The following is a 20112-nucleotide window of genomic DNA, read 5'->3' as shown; positions in this document are numbered from 1 at the left end:
GAAACAAAGGCAAGAGAGTTTTTAAGCAGTATGGTGAGATAGTAGGAAAGAACTGAAGGATGTTGGGCAGGGAGGGCATTGGTCAATGTGATTAGACTATCTGTGATTGCTAATTGGCACTTAACAAAGTCAGGTTCCTGTCCTCACACAGACACTGGGAAATAGGAAATATAGTTTCTATCTTCCCAGTGATTACATTTCAAAAGGATGGCTCCCATATTCCTGAGAAAGACAATTTTGGGTTGTCAAACTGCAAGAGCCTGGGAGGAGATTTACATCTCTAAGACGCAGAGAAAGAATTTAAAATTGCATGTTTTCTAAAATAAATGCTCTAATAAAAGGGAGGTTAGGAGCCTGTAGTTGGAAGAAACCTGTCTAAATTTTAGTCAAGCTGAGGGAAAGGTAAATGTCATATTGCTGACTCTACTATGACTACAATTACACCTAAATTTATCCAAACTAGTTGTGCACTAAACCGGTCTATTAGCTTGGTGTGTTGGTACATGAGGAAGTGAAGGATACACAGACCAGAAATAGTCTATATTAGGGAGGAGATAGACAGGGTGGCCGATATTCCATGAAAAGCATGACAGGTTCACTGTATCCCTCAGAGGCACACAGATGCCTTGTACTTTCATGATTTCCTTCTCTATTACTCCTCTCTCCTTAATATATGTTCATTATAAGCCATATCTCTCTATTCAACCAGAAAGATGCAATATTAGTCAATTCTCAGACTACTATAGAGAACTACCTGAGACTGCGTAAATTATAAAGAAAAGACATTTAATTGGTTCATGGCTTTGCAGACCGTACAGGAAGCATGGCTGGGGAGACCTCAGGAAACTTACAATCATGGCAGAAGGCAAAGGGGAAGCAGGCATATCCTACGTGGCCTTCCTACAAGGAGGAAGAGAGGAAAGGGGAGGTGTGACACAAACTTTTAAACAAGCAGATCTCATGAGAACTCACTCACTATCACAAGACCAGCAAGAGGGAAATCTGCCCCCATGATCCATTCAACCCCCACCAGACCCCTCCTCTAACCCTGGGGATTACAATCCTGCGTGAGATTTGTAAAGAGACATGAATCCAAACCATATCATTCTGCTCCTGTCCCCCCAACAAACCTCATGTTCTTCTCACATTGCAAAATATAATTACCCATTTTCAACAGTCTCCTAAGCCTTAACTCATTTCAGCATTAACTCAAAAGTCCACAGTCCAAAGTCTCATCTGAGACAAGGCAAGTCCTTTCTGCCTATGAGCCTGTAAAATCAAAAACAAGTTAGTTACTTCCAGTGTACAATTGGGGTACGGGTATTGGCTAAATACTCTCTTTCCAAAGGGGAAAAATCAGCCAAAACAGAGGGACTAAAGGCCCTGTGCAAGCCTGAAACTTAGCAGGGCAGTCATTGAATCTTAAAGTTCCAAAATAATATCCTTTGACTCCATGTGTCTCCAAGCCACACTGATGCAAAAGGTGGACCAAGGCCTTGGGAAGCTCCGCCCCCATGGCTCTGCAGAGCTCAGCTCCCACGGCTTCTCTCAAGGGCTGGTGTTGAGTCCCTGTGCTTTTCTAGGTGCATGGTGCAAGATGTCAGTGCATCTACCATTCTAGGGTCTGAAGGATGGCAGCCCTCTCCTCACAGCTCCACTAGGCAGTGCCCCAGAGTGGGGGCTCCAACCCCACATTTTCCCTCAACACTACCTTAATAGAGGTTCCCCATGAAGGCTCTGCTTCTGCAACAGACTTCTGCTTGGACATCCATGTGTTTCCATACATCCTTTGAAATCTAGGCAAAGGCTCCAAAACCTCAACTCTTGCTGTCCGTGCCTTCACAGACTTAACACCACATGGAAGCCTTGGCAGTTTCCAGCTTGCACCCTCTGGAGCAGCAGCCTGGGATGTATCTCGGGTCCTTTTAACCAAGGCTGGAGCTGGAGCAGCTGGGATGCAGAGAGCAGTGTCCCAAAGTTGTGCAGGGTAGCCAGGTGGGGACATAAATCCAAATATCAGATGTTGCTCCCATTTAAACACTAATTAGCTTAAAGGTCAAGGAAGCCATTTTTTGTGGAATAAGAGCTGATTGAAGGGACACTATATTTTCTTCACTCCCTTGTGCTTTTGACTGGAGTTTTATTTTCCTTTCAAAATGTTTTTATAGATGTACAGTGTACGAGTGCAGATTTGTTGCATGCATATATTATACACTGGTGGAGTCTGTGCTTTTAGTGTACCCATCACCTGAATACTGAACAACATATCCAATTGGTAATTTTTTAACCCTTGCCCCTCTTCCACCCTCTCACTGTTTGGAGTCTCTAATATCTATTATCCTACTCAATATGTCCATGTGTAGCCTTTGTTTAGCTCCCACCCATCAGTGAGAACATATGGTAATTGACAGTTTCTGAGTTATTTCACTTAGGATAATGGCCTCTGATTCCATCTATGTTGCTGCAAAAGACAAGATTTCATTCTTTTTTATAGCTGAGTAGTATTCCATGGTATGTATATGCCACATTTTCTTTATCCAATCATCTGTTGATAGACACTTAGGTTGATTACATATCTTGGCTATTATAAATGCTAATGCAATAAACATATAAATGCAAGTATCTTTGTATATGATGATTACTTTCCCTTTGAGTGTGTACACACAGTAGTGAAATTTCTGAGTCAAATGATAGTTCTATTTTTAGTTCTTTGAGAAATCTCCATACTCTTTCCCATAAAGATCATACTAATTTACATTTCCACCAACAGTCTTTCAGCATGCCTTTTTTTGCACATCCTCTCCAACATCTATTGTTTTGCCTTATTTTATTTTATTTATTTATTTGTGTTTTGAGACAGAGTCTCGCTCTGTCGCCCAGGATGGAGTGCAGGGGCGTAATCTCGGCTCACTGCAACCTCCACCTCCCCAGGTTCAAGCAATTCTCTTGCCTCAGCCTCCTGAATAGCTGGGACTAAAGGCGTCTGCCACCATGCCTGGCTAATTTTTTGTATTTTTAGTAGAGACGGGGTTTCACCATGTTAGCCAGGATGGTCTCAATCTCCTGACCTCATGATCCACCCTCCTCAGCCTCCCAAAGTACTGGGATTACAGGCATGAGCCATTGTGCCTGGACATTAACTTTTTAATAATAGTCATTCTGACTGACGTAAGATGGTATCTCATTGTAGTTTTAACTTGCATTTATCTGCTGATTCATGATGTTGAGCACTTTTCATATGTTTGCTGGCTTCTTGTATGTCTTCTTTCAGGAAAAAAAAAGTCTGTTCATATCCTTTGCCCACTTTTTAATGGAGTTGTTTGTTTTCTCTTGTTCTTATAGCAGTACCATGCTTGTTTTGATTACCGTAGCTTTGTAGTATAGTGTGAAATCAGATAATGTGATGACTTTGGCTTTGTTCTCTTTGTGTAAATGTGTAAGATTGTGTTGGCTATTAAGGCTCTTTCTTCTTTCTTTTTTTTCTTTTTTTTTTTTTTTTTGAGACGGAGTCTTGCTCTGTTGCCCAGGCTGGAGTGCAGTGGCGTGATCTCAGCTCACTGCAAGCTCTGCTTCCCGGGTTCACGCCGTTCTCCTGCCTCAGCCTCCTGAGTAGCTGGGACTACAGGTGCCCTTTATCATGCCTGGCTAATTTTTTGTATTTTTAGTAGAGATGGGGTTTCACCGTATTAGCCAGGATGGTCTCGATCTCCTGACCTCGTGATCTGCCCGTCTTGGCCTCCCAAAATGCTGGGATTACAGGCTTGAGCCACCACGTCCGGCCTCAGGCTCTTTTTTGACTCCACATGAACTTTAGGATTGTTTGTCATAATTCTATGAAAAATGGCACTGATAAGCTGATAGTGATTGCATTGCACCTGTAAATTGCTTTGGATAGTATAATAATTTTAGTGATATTTATTCTTCCAATTCATGAGCAGGAAATAATTTTCCATTTGTTTGTGCTATCTATGATTTCTTTCAACAGTGTTTTGTAGTTACCCTTATAGAGATCTTTCACTTCCTTGGTTAAAGGTATTCCTAGATATTTTATTTATTTTTGGTAGCTATTATAAATGGAACTGAGTTCTTCATTTGGTTCTTTTTTTTTTTTTTTTTTTTTTTTTTTTTTTGCGGAGGCTGGCTCTCTCGCCCAGGCTGGAGTGTGGTGGCCGGATCTCACCTCACTGCAAGCTCCGCCTCCCGGGTTCCCGCCATTCTCCTGCCTCAGCCTCCCGAGTAGCTGGGACTACAGGCGCCCGCCACCTCGCCCGGCTAGTTTTTTGTATTTTTTAGTAGAGACGGGGTTTCACCGTGTTAGCCAGGATGGTCTCGATCTCCTGACCTCGTGATCCGCCCGTCTCGGCCTCCCAAAGTGCTGGGATTACAGGCTTGAGCCACCGTGCCTGGCCTTGATTTGGTTCTCAGCTTGATCGTTGTTAGTGTATAGAAATGCTGCTGATTTTCATATGTTGATTTTGTATCCTGAAACTTTACTGAAGTCATTTATCAAATCTAGGAATCTTTTGGAGGAGTCTTTATAGTTTTCTATAAGATGGTTTTCTATATATCTCAGTTCATCAGCAAACCGAGATAGTTTGGCTCCCTCTTTTCCAATTTGGGTGCTTTTTATTTTTTTCTCTTGCCTGATTGCTCTAGCTAGGACTCCTAGTACTATGTTGAATAGGAGTGGATAAGGAAATATCCTTGTCTTGTTTCTGTTCTCAGGCGGAAGGTTTTCCCTGTTCAGTATGATGTTGGTTGTGAGTTTGTCATATATGGCTTTTATTATTTTGAGGAATGTTCCTTCAATGCCTAGTTTGTAGTAATAGCACTAAATTAGGAGGTAGGAAGGATCCAGGCTTCATCAAGCATCATTACATGATTTCCAATTTTAGTTAAAATTGTTCCCTGCTGTAAAATATCATCAGGGATAATGCTTGCACACTGGTTATGATCGTTAGATAATGGATTCTTCCCAACTACAAAGTAGCAACTTTACTAATCTTCAAATATTATTCTTTTCCAGACTGTGACAAAGACATGCTGATCAACATTCTGACTCAGCGCTGCAATGCACAAAGGCTGATGATTGCAGAGGCATACCAGAGCATGTACGGCCGGGTAAGGTCACTTTATCTTGACCTATTTCTAGGGCAATCGCCTGAGAACTAACCACACTCGCGGATAATAGGTATTTTTTTTTTCAATCTCACAGATTGCTGATATCTCAGACATCATTATATGTCAGAAACAGTTCATATTCCTCTAGCACGTTTCGAGGAATAAAATCTATATTATGAAACAAATATACATGTGAGATATGTTCACAATCACACTGATCAGTGACCACAAGTTTTTTCCCCAAAATCATTCAGTGTCCCCAAATGAAAAGTTTTGAGAACCTTACATTGCCAGTGGGTCCAATTAGGCTTAAAGTGTTGTGCTGGGAACGCCCCTGTGTAGAGCTTTAGGGAAGGCATATAAAAAACTAATAATCACCAGGTCAAAATATAACAGCCTTGCCTACAGCTCCCTGCAAGTCCTCACCTAACTCTCAACCAAAGTGAATTCTCTACTAGCTTTTCCTTTCACCAGCATGCAGCTATGGAGACCATGAACAAAGAATGGCAGTTTAACAATAGTTTAAGGCAATAAAACTATCCATAGTGTTTTAAAGTAATCACACTCTAATTTCAAAGCAAGTACCATTAAAGATTCCTTGCTTGTGTTATGCATTTAAAGCACAAATTCAGAACAAAAGCTCTTCAGGCCAAAAGAGCCTGAAACAACAATTACTTCTTCAGCTGAGCTTTATCGATGAAACACTCGCCTAAAAATTTCTCTGTAGAGTTAATCCATGTAAATTTACTCCACCTCTAAACCCCAGTCTTCGCACAACTATGATAGATGAAATAAAAGATATCCCTCAGCTTTAGATTGACTTAATAATCCAAAAGCTACTACCAGTAGAGACCTCAGTTGAATTAAGCCAAAGTAGAAGGCCAGTTATACCTTCTTTTCCACATAAACTATTACCTCAGCCTATGTTCCACTGACACCAGTACTAGCTTTCTTTTGAAAGAGAATATAAAAACTATAAAAGTTGTATTATTGGTAATCTAACATTGTTTTAATATGCATAGTGCTGTAAGAAATGTCTTTTTTTTTTTTTTTTTTGAGATGGAGTTTCACTCCTGTTGCCCAAGCTGGAGTGCAATGGCATGATCTCGACTCACTGCAACCTCCACCTCCTGGGTTCAAGCGATGCTCCTGCCTCAGCTAATGTTTTGTATTTTTAGTAGAAACGGGATTTCACCATTTAGCCAGGCTGGTCTCGAACTCCTGACCTCAGGTGATCTGCCCATCTCGGCCTCTCAAAGTGTTGGGATTACAGGTGTGAGCCACTGTGCCCAGAAAAGAAATGTCATTTTTAAGTAACTTTTCTTTTAACCCAAAGTTTACATACCTTTTTGCTTTTTACATATCAGGTTAAATTTAGCCTGAAAACATTACTTTATCAAGCTCTACAAAACTATGCTAAAGCAGATTAAAACAATTTTAAAATGAAGTACTTACACTCAAGGAATTTAAAATCTACTAAAGAATTTATACTCTAGTGAAGAACTTTTCACTGTACATATAAAATCTCAGAGTTTGTTAAACCCTCAGTTTTGCTGAATAATTCATACCTCCTGGAAAACCTTGGCTGATACACTAAATTGCACTGCCTGGAAAACTGGAAGTCATGTTTGCCTCTTTCCTCTGAAATACCCTTGTCATTTGCAATCACTTAGCAAGTTCTATAAATTACTTCTCTTCACACATTTCTGTCTTTAAACTCACTTACACAGTCTTGATTTAGATCTTCATCATTTTGTGCCCAGGCTAATGCTGAAACTCCTAAATGGTCCTGTCTACCCCTAGTCCCTTCCCACTCCAGTCTATCCCCAAACTGTAGCCAGAATGACTCAAAATCTAAATTTTCACACATCACTTTGTCACTTTAATCCTTGAATGTTTATCTTGTTTCTCCCTACAAATATCCGTGTTTCCATGCGTTACTCAAAAGTATGGGGAATCCTCAGTCCTTAGTCATCTTGGGAGTGACAATTCAAAGACAGCAGAAATCTTTACTTGAAGGGAAAGAGGGAGCAGAGAGTTTATTCAAAGGGACGGGACATTCTGAAAGATGAGGCAGAGCGGGCTGCTGGAAGAGAATGGGCCAGCAGAGTCCTGGGTTGGGTTTTTACAACGTTGGATTTTTCTTCACGTTTCCCGCTCTGTCTCAAGTCTCTGCCTTTTTTCTTTATCTAGTTTTCCTCCTCCTGCCATAAGCCCTTGCCTTTTCCCTGCCTAGTTTCCATCCCAGGTTTATGGGGCCCTCCCTTACTACTAGTCGGTGCGCATGCATGGGCCAGGTGTTGGATACGAAGTCTATCTAATGGCTGCATTGCTCATTACTGCCACCCCAGGAAGGTCTTACAGCAGTCAAATTTGTACTTGTGCCTGTATATCTCTTAAGAATTTCTTCTTTGCCCTTTTTCTTTCTTTCTGCTCTCAGTTGACTAATTGTCCACCCATTCCAACATTAGAGATGCTATTAATTTGTAAATGGTGGGTGGTCCCTTGGGCCTGAGACTTCCCAAGCTTTTCCTTTCTCAAAGGCTCCGGACCTGCTCATGTCTAGCCATCTGCCTACATGTATTCCTACACATGGAATAAACCTAATGCCTTCTCAGGGCGCACAAAGCCTTCCTTGCTTTGTTCCTGCTCTCCATCTTCATCCCTCTCCCCTTCCCTAACACAGCGTTCACCTGCAGCCAGATGGAGCTGCTCTACTTGTAGTCCTTCAAATTCACCATGGCTGCCCCTCACCTCCAGTCATGTTGTTTTATCTATCTGCAATAACCTGATTTCAATACCACATGCTGGACATCTATCCTCCTTCCAGGTACTGGACACAAGACCTCACAGGCCCCCACCAGATGGAGTGGAACAGACTTGGGCTGCTAATACATCCTTTTTGTAACTTCCTCACAGTAACTAATGACACCTCTGTGAGTTTGTTTGTATCTGTTTCACTTTACCACAGTCTAAAGCCTTGAAAGCTGGGATGGTTCTTGTTCATCCTAGAGCTTACCACAAATGTCTGTCTAGCATACCAAGATTGCTTAATTAATGTTTATTGAATGACACTGTAAAGGTGCATCTAACTGCAGTTCCTCCGATAAGACTCAGGCAGACTTTGACTGCTCCTGGAAACCTTTGCAGTCCGTCACGCTCACCCTCTGCTCTGTGTTTCCTGCTTGGTTCCAAGAGGTCCTTGTGCATAATGCTACTGGGTTGTGCTGGTTCACTTTTACATCTTGCCAAGAACACTGTCATCTCCTGGAAAAGCAGGGATTGTAATATTTGCTGCTATCCCTCCAGAGCCCAGCCTCGGTCTGGCATAGAAAAGGCATTTCGTTTACAGAATCAGTGCATCTAAGGCATTATGTTCTGCCTATTTACTTTTTTTTTAAAGAAAAGGAAAATCATTCTTTCATTATCCACTCTGTAGTTAAAATGAATCTACGCCAATTGCCTAGATTTCTCTTTTCCCTCACTCCTTGCCCTGGCTGCCACCAGGTTAATTTCCCTGACCATCAGTAAGGTCTTCTTGACATCTACCACTGCTCACATTTAGGACTTCTTCTTCCACCTGGCCAACGTGTATCTCCTGCTACTTTTCCCTTTCTGTGGTGAGAATGTATACATTAGCCCCTATGTTAAATGATGATATTTTAAATTTTCATTAACAAGAATAATCAAGAGTTGACAGAATCATTTTCTTAGCTGCTGAGTGAAGTACAGTTCTCAGCAGGCTCCATATACACTTCTTACTTGACAGTTTACATTGGTGCACAGTGGCTGAATTTCATCAGTTTTGCCTCACCTATTGCAGAAATTAATCCCTAGACTCAACTGAAAATCCACTTGGAATTCTACTGATTGACATATTTATCAAAGTAATTCATGAGGTCACTTCTGATCTTCCCCACCAAAGCAAGCGCTAGTTAAAAACAATGCAGTGACACCAAGGGAACAATGAAATGCCCTTGTGAATGGGAAGAAGAACAAACAGACAATGATTCTTGAAGGAGTTCAAATTCAGCATTGATGCAATTCATTTTCTCATTTTTCATCTAAAACAGGGACTATCCGGTCTAAAATATGCTGGTTTCTGTCATTCATTTAACCCTCTTTGTTGGTTAAGCAATTTAGTGCCTGGGCTGACTTGCCCAGAAGTAAAACTTGAACCAAGGTTATCTGACTATTAAATTGTCTCTTCCACAACTTCTCAGTAATGCCCACTGTTCTCAATGGAGCAAACATTCAGGCTTACCAGGGCAGACATCTATACTGCTAATTCCCTCACATCCTTCAAGGTTTTGCTTAAGTGTCAACTACTCAAGAGGGCCTAATCTAAAGTTGTCACTCACTCCAAGCCCTATGCTAGAGCTCCAGATACCCCTCACCTGACCCACAGGAGGAAGTCCAGGGCAAGCCTATCATCTAACAGTCTTAGCCAGTGAGTTAAGGCAATCCTGAATGCCTCTAAGGCCAAAATGGTATAATGAGGTGTTCTCTCTCCAAGTGCCAAGATTGTTGTTCTTTTTTTTTTTTTTTTCTTTTCTTTCTTTGAGACAGAGTCTTGCTCTGTCACCCAGGCTGGAGTGCACTGGCACGATCTCAGCTCACTGCAACCTCTGCCTCCTGGGTTCAAGCAATTCTCCTGCATCAGCACCCCACCAAGTAGCTGGGATTACAGGAGCGTGCCAGCACACCCAGCTAATTTTTTGTATTTTTAGTAGAGATAGGGATTCACCATGTTGGCCAGGCTGGTCTTGCACTCCTGACCTCAGGTGATCCACCCGCCTTGGCCTCCCAAAGTGCTGGGATTACAGGCATGAGCCACTGTGTCCAATTGTTGTTCTTACTCTACCACTAGAAAATTGACCTGTTCCATTCCAGTCTTCAGTTTTTTTCTATCATTTCCAACTTACACCTAGAACTTTAATATGGAATGGTCAGGTACAAGAGGGACAAAGCCTTTTGTATACAATTTCCAGAAAGCTATTACGTCCCACACATAGTGTACCCAAAACAATGATCCTTATCCTTATGATTCCAGAGAGAATCCAAGTGACTGATCCAGAATTGAGTTTGAATTCCTATGTCCACTTTTGATTAGGCTGCCACCCAGAGAATAGACCAACCAGGACACCCTGAGGTTCGTATTGTAACTGCCCAGTGGTTTCTCCTTGCCCACTGACAAGACAGAGCTGATTTATCAAGACAGGGGAATATAAATAGAGAGAGTTTAATTCACACGGAGCCACCTGTACAGGAGACGGGAGTTTATTATTACTCAAATCAGTCTCTCCAAACACTTAGGGACTGGGGTTTTTAAGGATAATTTAGTGGGTAGGGGTCAAAGTGTGGAGTGCTGATTGGCTGGTTCAGAAATGAAATCATAGGGAGTCAAAGCTGTCCTCCACTGAGTCAGTTGCTGGGTGGGGGCCACAAGACCAGATGAGCCGGCTTATCAACCTGGGTGTTGCCAGCTAATCCACTGAGTACAGGGTCTGCAAAATATCTTAAACACTCACCCTAGGTTTTATAATACTGATGTGGTATTGCTTCCCAGCCCTTTGGCTAAGATCAAGTGTATAATACTGATGTTTTCCTGAGGAACAATTTAGGGAGGTTTAGAATGTCACAGCCTCCAGCTGCAAGACTCCTAAACCATGATTTCTCATCTTGTAGCTAATTTGTTAGTCTTGCAAAGGCAGCCTAGGGGATTTTAGAAAAGGGCTGTTACCGTCTTTGTTTCAAAGTTAAGCTATAACCTAACTTCCTCCCAAAGTTAGTTCAGCCTATGACCAGGAATAAACAAGTACAGCTTGGACGCTGGAAGCAAGATGGAGTCAGGCCAGCTCTCTTTCACTGTAATTGCCTCGGTTGTAAGTTTTGCAAAGGCAGTTTCGGTATTAAGAGAAAGAAAGAAGCATCATGCTTAGAAAAGGTCAGAATGAAATCCCAAATTTTAAAAATAAGTTTATATGACCCTCTTCCTCCATCATGGTCATTTTCCAAGAAACTGAAAGGAGGTTAATATTTTCCAGGAACTATTGAATTCCAGAACCAAACTTCTCTGCTAAGCTAAGTAGGCCAGACAAAGGTCAAGAAGATAGAGTCAGAAGTCTTACTGAGCTGGTCAATTTGCAGCAATACCAGAAGCCTAGGGGTGGTGGAGAGCATCAAATACCTTGACTCTTAGTCTATTGTTGAGTGGCTTTTTTTTTCTTTGAGACAGAGTCCTGCTCTGTCACCCAGGCTGGAGTGCTGTGGCATGATCTTGGCTCACTGCAACCTCTACCTCCCAGGTTCAAGCAGCCTCCTGTGTAGCTGGGATTACAGATGCATGCCACCATGCCTGGCTAATTTTTTGTATTTTTAGTAGGGACGAGGTTTCACCATGTTGGCCAGGCTGGTCTTGAACTCCTGACCTCAGATGATCCACCCGCCTCAGCCTCCCAAAGTGCTGGGTTGCAGGCATGAGCCACCATGCCCAGCCTTGAGTGGCATTTTTAATAAAACTGCATGATGGTCAGACTTCAAGTAATCTAGAAAGCCAAACACATGGCACAGATTATTTTCATAGGCCACAGTGATGGGCAGAAGTCAGCTGATTGAACTGAAACAGCAATATTTTAACTTGAAAAAGTGTTATCATTTCTGAGGACCTGCAGGAGCCTATGAGGTGCTCAAAGTCTGAAGCAATCCATCTGCCAGAACTGCAGGGGCAATATCCTATGAATTGTGATTTCCTTTGCCAGGAAAAATGCAAGTCAACCTTTGACGAAAGTGACAAGATTGGCAAGTGTTGGTAACCTTGGCATCAGAAACATAGAATGCTTTACCACATGCCCAGTCTGATGATTAATCCGGGTAGCAATTGTGGATCTGAGCAATGCAGGCTGGATCAGCACCTTGATTCTAGTTGGTCTCATCAGAGAATCAGCCCTTACTGTGGATAGCTGCAAGAAGGACACAAAAGTTATCAGCACCTGCAATTTTCCCCACAGACTACAGAAGGAAACTCCTGTTTAATATGTGGTTTGTGTTTTTCCAAGAGTTAACCCAAAGAAAAGGCTAAGAAGCCCAAGAGTGAATACAAAGATTGAGTTTATCAAGGGGAACACTGTCCAGAGCTATAATAGCCTTGATTTCTGCCCATGGGGCAGTAGTCATTCATTTTTGGTTCTGCACAGGTGTTTCTGAGTTGAGCAGCCACAGCAGCCCAGTGGACACTATCTGGTTTCAGCTCATCTGAATCGCCAGTGAACCAGGCCATGGCATTTAGGGCAACAGATTGAGGTCCCCATTGAATCAGCAGCTTGCTGATTTCCCCAACAGTTTCCTCCAAAGGAATAGTCATCTTTTTTTTTTTTTTTTTTTTTTATGTAAATGCAAGACACTGCAGGGTCCAGGTCTACTGGATTCTTCGATGTACCACTTCTATTTGACAGGTGAGACTGGCTGGTTTCCTTCCACCTTGCCACTCATTGAGTCCCAGTTGACCTACTCCAGTATGGGAATGTCAGGCATCAGGGTCACAAGGCCTGCATGGATCAGGCATTCAGTTTCTATAAAAGTCCAGTAGAGACCAGTAGCTGCTTTTCAAAAGGGATATACCCAGAATTGTATCAGGAAGGCAACAAGTTTAACACATCAAGAGGCACCTTTGAGAGACTGCTTTCCCTTGCCAGAGGCTCCAATCAGCAAACGATCTATCATAGAAACTTGTACCTGAAAGTGATCATCAGGCTTATAGGGCTTCCTAGGTAGTAGCACTTCTTACATATGCTGTTTTCCCATGGAAAGCATGCCCTCCAGTATTTAGGAGCATTCACAGAAGAAACAAGTAAACATGAATACCAAGTACATTCAACAGTGGAAGTTACACTAGTCTAAAGGTCTCCATTCATAAGGTTTTTTGACTTTCCTTCTCCATTTCAAACCTTGCTCAAACCCATCCTTTGAATTTGGGTGTACTTTCACCGTGGGTGTACTTTCACCGATGATAGGCCCAGGTAGAATGGTGACATGGACACCTGCATCCAACAAATTCACATATCCTTGAGTCCTCCAGCTCCACAAAGGCAAATGTGCATGGCCCTAATCCACAATGGGAACAGGAAGATCTCTGTCCCACCTTCACTCACTTTTTTCCTGAAAGCAGTAAAAGTTGGTGTAGAGGGAAGGAAAAGATCAGGGGACATGAGGGAGACAGTGGCTCTGCATCAGTCAGCATGGCACTTGATTTCCTGTACAGTGGCTGTGCACACCTCAATCAAATGAATTTCCAATGGTTTTGGCCTGCACAACATTCTCCATCGGGGGCAACTTCATCATTACTGACCCCACGTGTTTCAGCTTTGTGGGCCCTTGAGTCAGAGGTCAGAACCACAGTTATTTCTGTCACAGTCAAGGGATTTGAGCCCTTTGAGTGACTTGGGTTTGACCCGTATGTGACATTTTTTTTTTTTTTTTTTTTTGAGAGGAGTCTTGCTGTGTTACCTGGAGTGCAGTGGCACAATCTCAGCTCACTACAACCTCCGACTCCTGGGTTCAAGCAATTCTCTGCCTCAGCCTCTTGAGTAGCTGGGATTACAGGTGTGCACCACCACACCCAGCTAATTTTTGTATTTTTAGTAGAGACAGGGTTTCACCATCTTGGCCAGGCTGGTCTTGAACTCCTGACCTTGTGATCCACCGGCTTTGGTCTCCCAAAGTGCTGGGATTACAGGCATGAGCCGCTGTGCCCGGCCATGACAATTTTTTTTTTTAATGAGTCAGTCTTTGAAATGGACTCTATCTTACTTGCTAACCTATGTTCACAGTAACATCTCTTATCTCAAGTTTTTTCCTGTAATTGACATAAAAGCTGGGGAAATTTTCTAGGTGCATATAATTTTTGCCCAGTATTTTTATTCCACCTTGTTTTATACTCCCCCAAATTAGTCATTATTATGCCATTGTATAAATTAGTGTTTCTTTAGTTTTATTTGTGATTCTTAATTTATTTGTACAGTTTTCTTCTAATACCCAATTCTATGTTTCTGATTTCAATGTGATTTTTTTCAAAAGGACATTCATTAACAGTTCCTTTTTTCCTGGAAATAACAAATGAATGTTATTTCAGTCTTTTCCTGAGAATATTTTTATTATTTTCTCATTGTTAAATATTAGTTTAGATAGCTATAGAATTCTGGGATCAATTCTAGTTATTTTTCCCCACATCTTTGCAAATATAACTTCAGTGTTTTTGTGTTTGTTTTTTTTGTTTTTTCTGGCCCTTATCGACACTTCTGAGAAAACTCTTCTGACGCTGAGAGATATTATTTTGTTTGTTTTAGTCCTTTTTTCTATAGATTCTCTGTCATTCTCTGGATGCTTTTAAGATAGATTTCTTTATTTTTGGTATTCTGTAGTTTCACTGTGGTAGTCAACAGGCTTGTATATTTTTTGTCTAAATAACGGAGGATTCACATATTCTGAAAGACTGGAAATAATGTCTCTCCAGCATTGTTCACATTCTCTCCTACTGTAAATCCTATTAGACCAAAGTCTGTCCTTCTGATTCACTCTTTGAAGTCTGTTAACTTTATGTTACCATATAAATACCATATATTTCTTGTCTGCATATGTAGAATATTTTTGTCACTTTAACATGTATTTTCCCAATGTACTGATTTCACTTTTAGTTTTTTGTTAGCTACTCTTCTTAGTTTTTAATTTCTAGAATTTTATTTGCTTTCTTCAAAAAGTCTGTTAACTTTTTTCATAGTATTCCCTCAGATTGTTATTAATGATCTCAAGTTCATGGGGTTTCAATTCTGATTGTTGCAGAGTCCACTATATCATCTGGGAGATGGGTCTGGTTTTTTGTTTCTTTAGGGAGAATCTTTTTCTGTTCTGGAGTGCCCGAGAATTTCTAAAGATTGGTTTTGCATTTGCTTCTTCTGTTCCACAAGAACCACCAGTTTAGGATCAGCTTTCATGATGATTTTTCTAAATGGAGGTCTCGGTTCATATGAGTTAAATAAATTCGAGCTTCAAGCCCAAGGAGAGCACAGATCTGTTGTTTCAGATTATCAGGGAAAATGTTCTCCTACTCAGAGCCCAGGCAATGAGTGGTAAGCATGAGCTTTCTGCCAATCTTTCAATGCTGAATGATATTTTTCTTCTAGTTCACTCTGCTCCTGAGGATACAACCCTTTGAGGATAGCAACCTCATATGGGAGGTTTCAGATTTAATTCCCTGTGTTGCATTGCCCAGTAAGTGTTCTTTTATCTTCATAGAGTGTCGTAAATTAGGCATTAAAGCTCAAACCAAATAGTTCTCAAAACCAACCTCTACTTTCCCCAGTCACCTGCAGGATCATCTCCAAGGTCAGCTCACTTGCTTATCTTCTGGTTTTCATTTTTTCCCTGATTTTTACATCAAGCTGTTTCTCTTTCTTCTGAAATCATGTATACTGTTAAAAGTATTTTTGTTACTTTTTATCAGGTATTTGAAAGGGGAGAGTTTTAGCTTTAATATACTATATGTGTCTAGAAGACCAAAGTATTATCATTATTATCAGACAAAAAAAAAAAAAAACCCAAATTTCATTCAAAATTAAATCATAATATAAACTGCAAAAAATCTGTAAAATGAAGTTATTCGAAAGAATATTCTCTTACCACTGCAAAGTGACAAAGCAACTTGCACAAACATTTTTATAATACTGTCAACTGAAGAATAACAAGGTTCATGAATTTGGAAAGGGAAGCTGCAGGATGGCCATTCTGATAGGCTGGGAAGCATAGTCTCCTGCCCGAAACTGGAAACAGACACTTTGATAGCCAGAAATAAGACAGGAATTTATGCGGAACAGGGTGGTTGAATCTACATATTCAGTGAGTTCTAGGAGTCATGAATATTTATGAAAGGAGAAACATGCACATGCGCAGTTAAGCTTCGCACCTCTCCACAGGACCGATGTTCAAAACATGGTGGTGTTAGCATGTTTCAACGGTGGAATGTTCAGCCCTCTGACACTGAAAGGTGACAGAAAACCCTTACTGCACATCCTCCATAGACTGGCCAGAACCACTCAGTGGTCGGTGGTCTCTAGCCAGGAAAGAATGCTGGCTGGTTGTTTTGTCTAAATCACAAAAAGGAGAGGCAGTGTAAGAGGGTTGGTTGATATCAGGGGTGGAGTAAGTCTTTCCAAAGGGCTGGTTTCTGGTTAACTCCTAGGAAAGAACGGCAGTGAGCTAGGGAGGGGGTATCATAAGGTGTATTCTACCTTCCATCCCATCATTGCTAGGAACTCAGTTTTCAAGATTGCTCTGGGGCCCCCTTGGCCAGCAAGGGGTTCATCCAGTCAGTTGAGGGACTTAGGATTTCATTTTAATTTTTCAATATAATATAAAATTATGCAAGTATTTACATAGTGACCACTGGGGGAGGGAGATAGAATTAAGACAAATTCTAAATTTCACTTTATACAGCATGCATCATTGATATTTAAACAGCAAATAACATTTTAAATAATAATAGAAAAAGCCATATATGTGAAAAGCATATGAAACTATTCTTCTGAGCATATTCAGACAAGAAAAATGTTAGTCTTACTTCTATTTCTTGCCCCCGTTTATCCATAATAAGATAAAGGTAAGATGAATAAGAAATAAGAAAATGCCATTTTATTTTTAATTTAAATGGAGTGGTTAGCATAGCTGCAGCAGGAGTAGTCTGCAGTTTCATTGGCAACACAACAGCTCAATTTGCAAAGCAAGTACTCATTAGCTTAATGTAAGGCCAAGCTGTGATTCCAGCAGAGTCTGCTTTAGGGCAAGTCGTCAGAAAACAGGAAAGCAGAGGCAGTCAGGCTGGGGAAAGTCACGCTCCAAAGGTTGCATTTGAAAAGCGGTATATGTATATAAGTCCAAGTGAGAATGTAATACTCTAATTAGAGAACCTATTTGAAGGCTCCACTTTGAACTTGCAATGTTTAGTTATTTAAACATATTATTCAATATTTATCTTCCTAACTGAAAGTAACACCTTCTTCCAGTGTCCTGATAATAGCATGCTATTCCCATTACTATAGCACTTAACAAATTTTGTATTGTAATTTAATTGTAATTCCTGTATTTCTCTCCACTGAAGAAAACTGCTTGATGATAAGGACTTTCACTTATTTATGTCCAAATTGCCAAAAATGACTCCAAACAAATAATTGTTGAACTACAAGGGTCCTCATTCACTCATTCATTTTGTACCTATATTGTAAGTGATTACCATGTAACGGCACAGTTCTATGGGCTGGGGAAATAGCCGTGAAGAAAACAGACCAACAGCTCTGCATGATGGAGCTTACATTCTGCCTGCTCTACCTGGGTGGGAGAGATCATGCATAGAAGGCAATAAATGCTTTGGAAAAAAGCAGAAGCCAAGTGAGAAATACAGGAAGTGTTGGGAGATGGAGTATAATTTGAAATAGGATAAACAGGGCAGGCTTTACTAAGAAGGCAGAGGGGGTGGGCCCTGTGAATACCTAGGGGAAGAACATTAAGGGCACAGTGAAGGGCAACAGTAAAGGCCCTGACTCCAGCAGGTCTGCTGTTCCAGGTTCAGGAGGAAGCCCGCTGTAGCCAGAGCAGAGAACTCAGGAGCAAGGAGAATTGTAGGTGATGAAGTCACAGAAGTTACCAAGGAGAGATCATGTATCTTGCTGACCATGTAAGGACTTTGTCATTTACATGGGAATAAAACACTCTGAGTGTTCATTTTCTTCTAAGATCACCTGTATAAAATAATGGTATAGTTCACTTTGGAGTGTGGAGTGAAAGAAAACATTTTGAGCAGAGGAGTAACTAATCTGATTTTTATTTTCCCAGGATCACACTTTCAGGGGTGTTGACAGAGACCGCAAGGTACAAGGACAGAAGAGAAACTCACTTGGAGGCTATTTTATATATATAATAAATAAGTAAATTATATATATATATATATATAGCCACCCAGCAATTCTATTTATATAAAATATATTTTATGTAAATCAACTATAACTCATAGGGCTTATTTAATATTTTATATATACTTTTTGAGACAAGGTCTCACAGTCAGTCACCAGGCTAGAGTGCCATGGCACAATCACAGCTCACTGCAGCCTCACCCTCGCGGGCTCAGGTCATCCTCCCACGTAACTAGGACTAGAGGTGCATGCCACCACACTCAGCAAGTTTTTGGCATTTTTTGTGGAGACGGGGCTCCTCCATGCTGTCCAGTCTGGTCTTGAAATCCTGGGCTCAAGCAATCCACCGGCCTCAGCCTCCCAAAACGAAGGCACGCACCCCTGTGCCCAGCCAGAGGCTATTATATTAACAAAGGAGAGTGATAATGGTGGCCGGGGTAAGGATTGTAGCAGTAAAAGCAGTAACAATTCATCAGTTATAGATAGATTTGTAAGTTGGAGACAATAGAATCCATGGACAATCGGACATAGCAGGGGTATCTAAGGAGAAAAATACAGTTATAGGTTCTCAGTTTCTGTTTCTGGTTGGGCCAGTAAAGGCCCTTCCCCATCCCTCTTTTCTGCTTATCACTAGAGAGAGAAACTAAAAAGCATGGCTTCAAGCTGCTAAAAGCCTAAAGAAAAAAAAAAAAAAAAACCCACAATAACAACAACAAAATAAGACAGGTTGGACAAGCTTGGGATGTAGTAAAAGTTGCAAGAAATACAGGAAACTGCGAGGTGAAGAGAGACAGACAAAGATGGGGGACGGGAGAGAGGGAAACAACCTAGTATTGGCATTGACACTAATTAACCATGTTTTATTTGCAACAAGTTACTTGAGGTTTTGTGAGATTAGAAAGACATATATCGATGCCTATACTATGCCATAAAATATTTTCAGAATTTTACCTGAATTAAATCTTTTAACATTTTATATCAACCCTGCGAGGCAGATGCTGTGATTATTTTCACTTTGCAGACTGGGAAACAGACACAAACAAGTTAAGGAACATATTTGGAATCTCACGGCTGGTGTTTTGCACTGTGAGGATTCAAGCCTAAACACCCTTACCTCCAGAACCTGTACATTCTAACATTAGATGATATCTGATATTGTTTATATTCCTAAAATTATATTACTTTTTTTTACAAAATTAGTTCACTGTAAGTATAGCTATGTACACACACACACACACACGCACAGGCACGTGCACCTGAGATAAAAACAAAGATACAGGCGCCATCTAGTGGCACTACTAATCTCAGTCTACAGTTCAGTATTAGTATAAAAATATAATATGTAAAGGAAAGAAATATGTTGTGATACATGTGTGGGGTGGGAGTAGTGATCAAAGAAATGTGACTAAAGGTTAAATAACAAACTTTTGCAATGTTTGCATCATCTTCAGCTTGAACATTGCCTTTTTTATCCTTTACCAAGTTTTTCTTTATCCACATTCATCCATTATTCTTGCATTTGCTTATACATTCATTTATGTATTATTTATACACTGTACTCTACATATTTTGTGCACTCAGTACTTTGCTAGAGCTAGATGCTGAATTTTGAAGAATTTGTGAGAAAGTCCATGTCCCGATAGACTTTTAGGGGAAATATGCACATATATTTATCATATAATGTGGTCATTGAAATATAATAAAGGCAAAGATAAAGCAGTGGTGACGAAGAAATAATCAACTTCACTTAGGGATAGAAGCAGGTTCACGGAAGAGATGATCATTTTAATGTTTCTACCTTTCTATCAACTGTCAAGTGCCACTATCCTGTAGAGATAAAAGTATATGAATTGATCCACTTGCATTCAAACCTTCAACGCGCTGCCACCAGATTTATTAAAGAATGTCTAAAGCATGCCACAGGTACCACCTATTTGCTATGTTCATCACTTTGGTGGCATGTAATTAGTGGCTTCCTATGGTGCTAGCTATGTCGCCTTTGTGTACCCAATTTTCTTGTCTACATAGTGGAATG

At 40.8% G+C, this 20112-nt stretch overlaps 1 protein-coding gene across 1 annotated transcript in view; it reads left to right on the top strand.

The window, feature by feature from the left end:
• The window catches only part of ANXA10 (annexin A10), a 101404-nt gene that overhangs the window by 46930 nt on the left and 34362 nt on the right, over positions 1-20112 (top strand). Inside the window, exon 3 of the mRNA XM_023228706.1 lies at positions 5027-5121. Coding sequence (XP_023084474.1) covers positions 5027-5121 — 95 coding nt within the window. The remainder of the gene's footprint in view (positions 1-5026; positions 5122-20112) is intronic.

Source organism: Piliocolobus tephrosceles, chromosome 3 (genome assembly GCF_002776525.5).
Source record: "Piliocolobus tephrosceles isolate RC106 chromosome 3, ASM277652v3, whole genome shotgun sequence".
Taxonomy (NCBI): domain Eukaryota; kingdom Metazoa; phylum Chordata; class Mammalia; order Primates; family Cercopithecidae; genus Piliocolobus; species Piliocolobus tephrosceles.
This window is presented reverse-complemented; position numbering and strand designations above follow the sequence as displayed.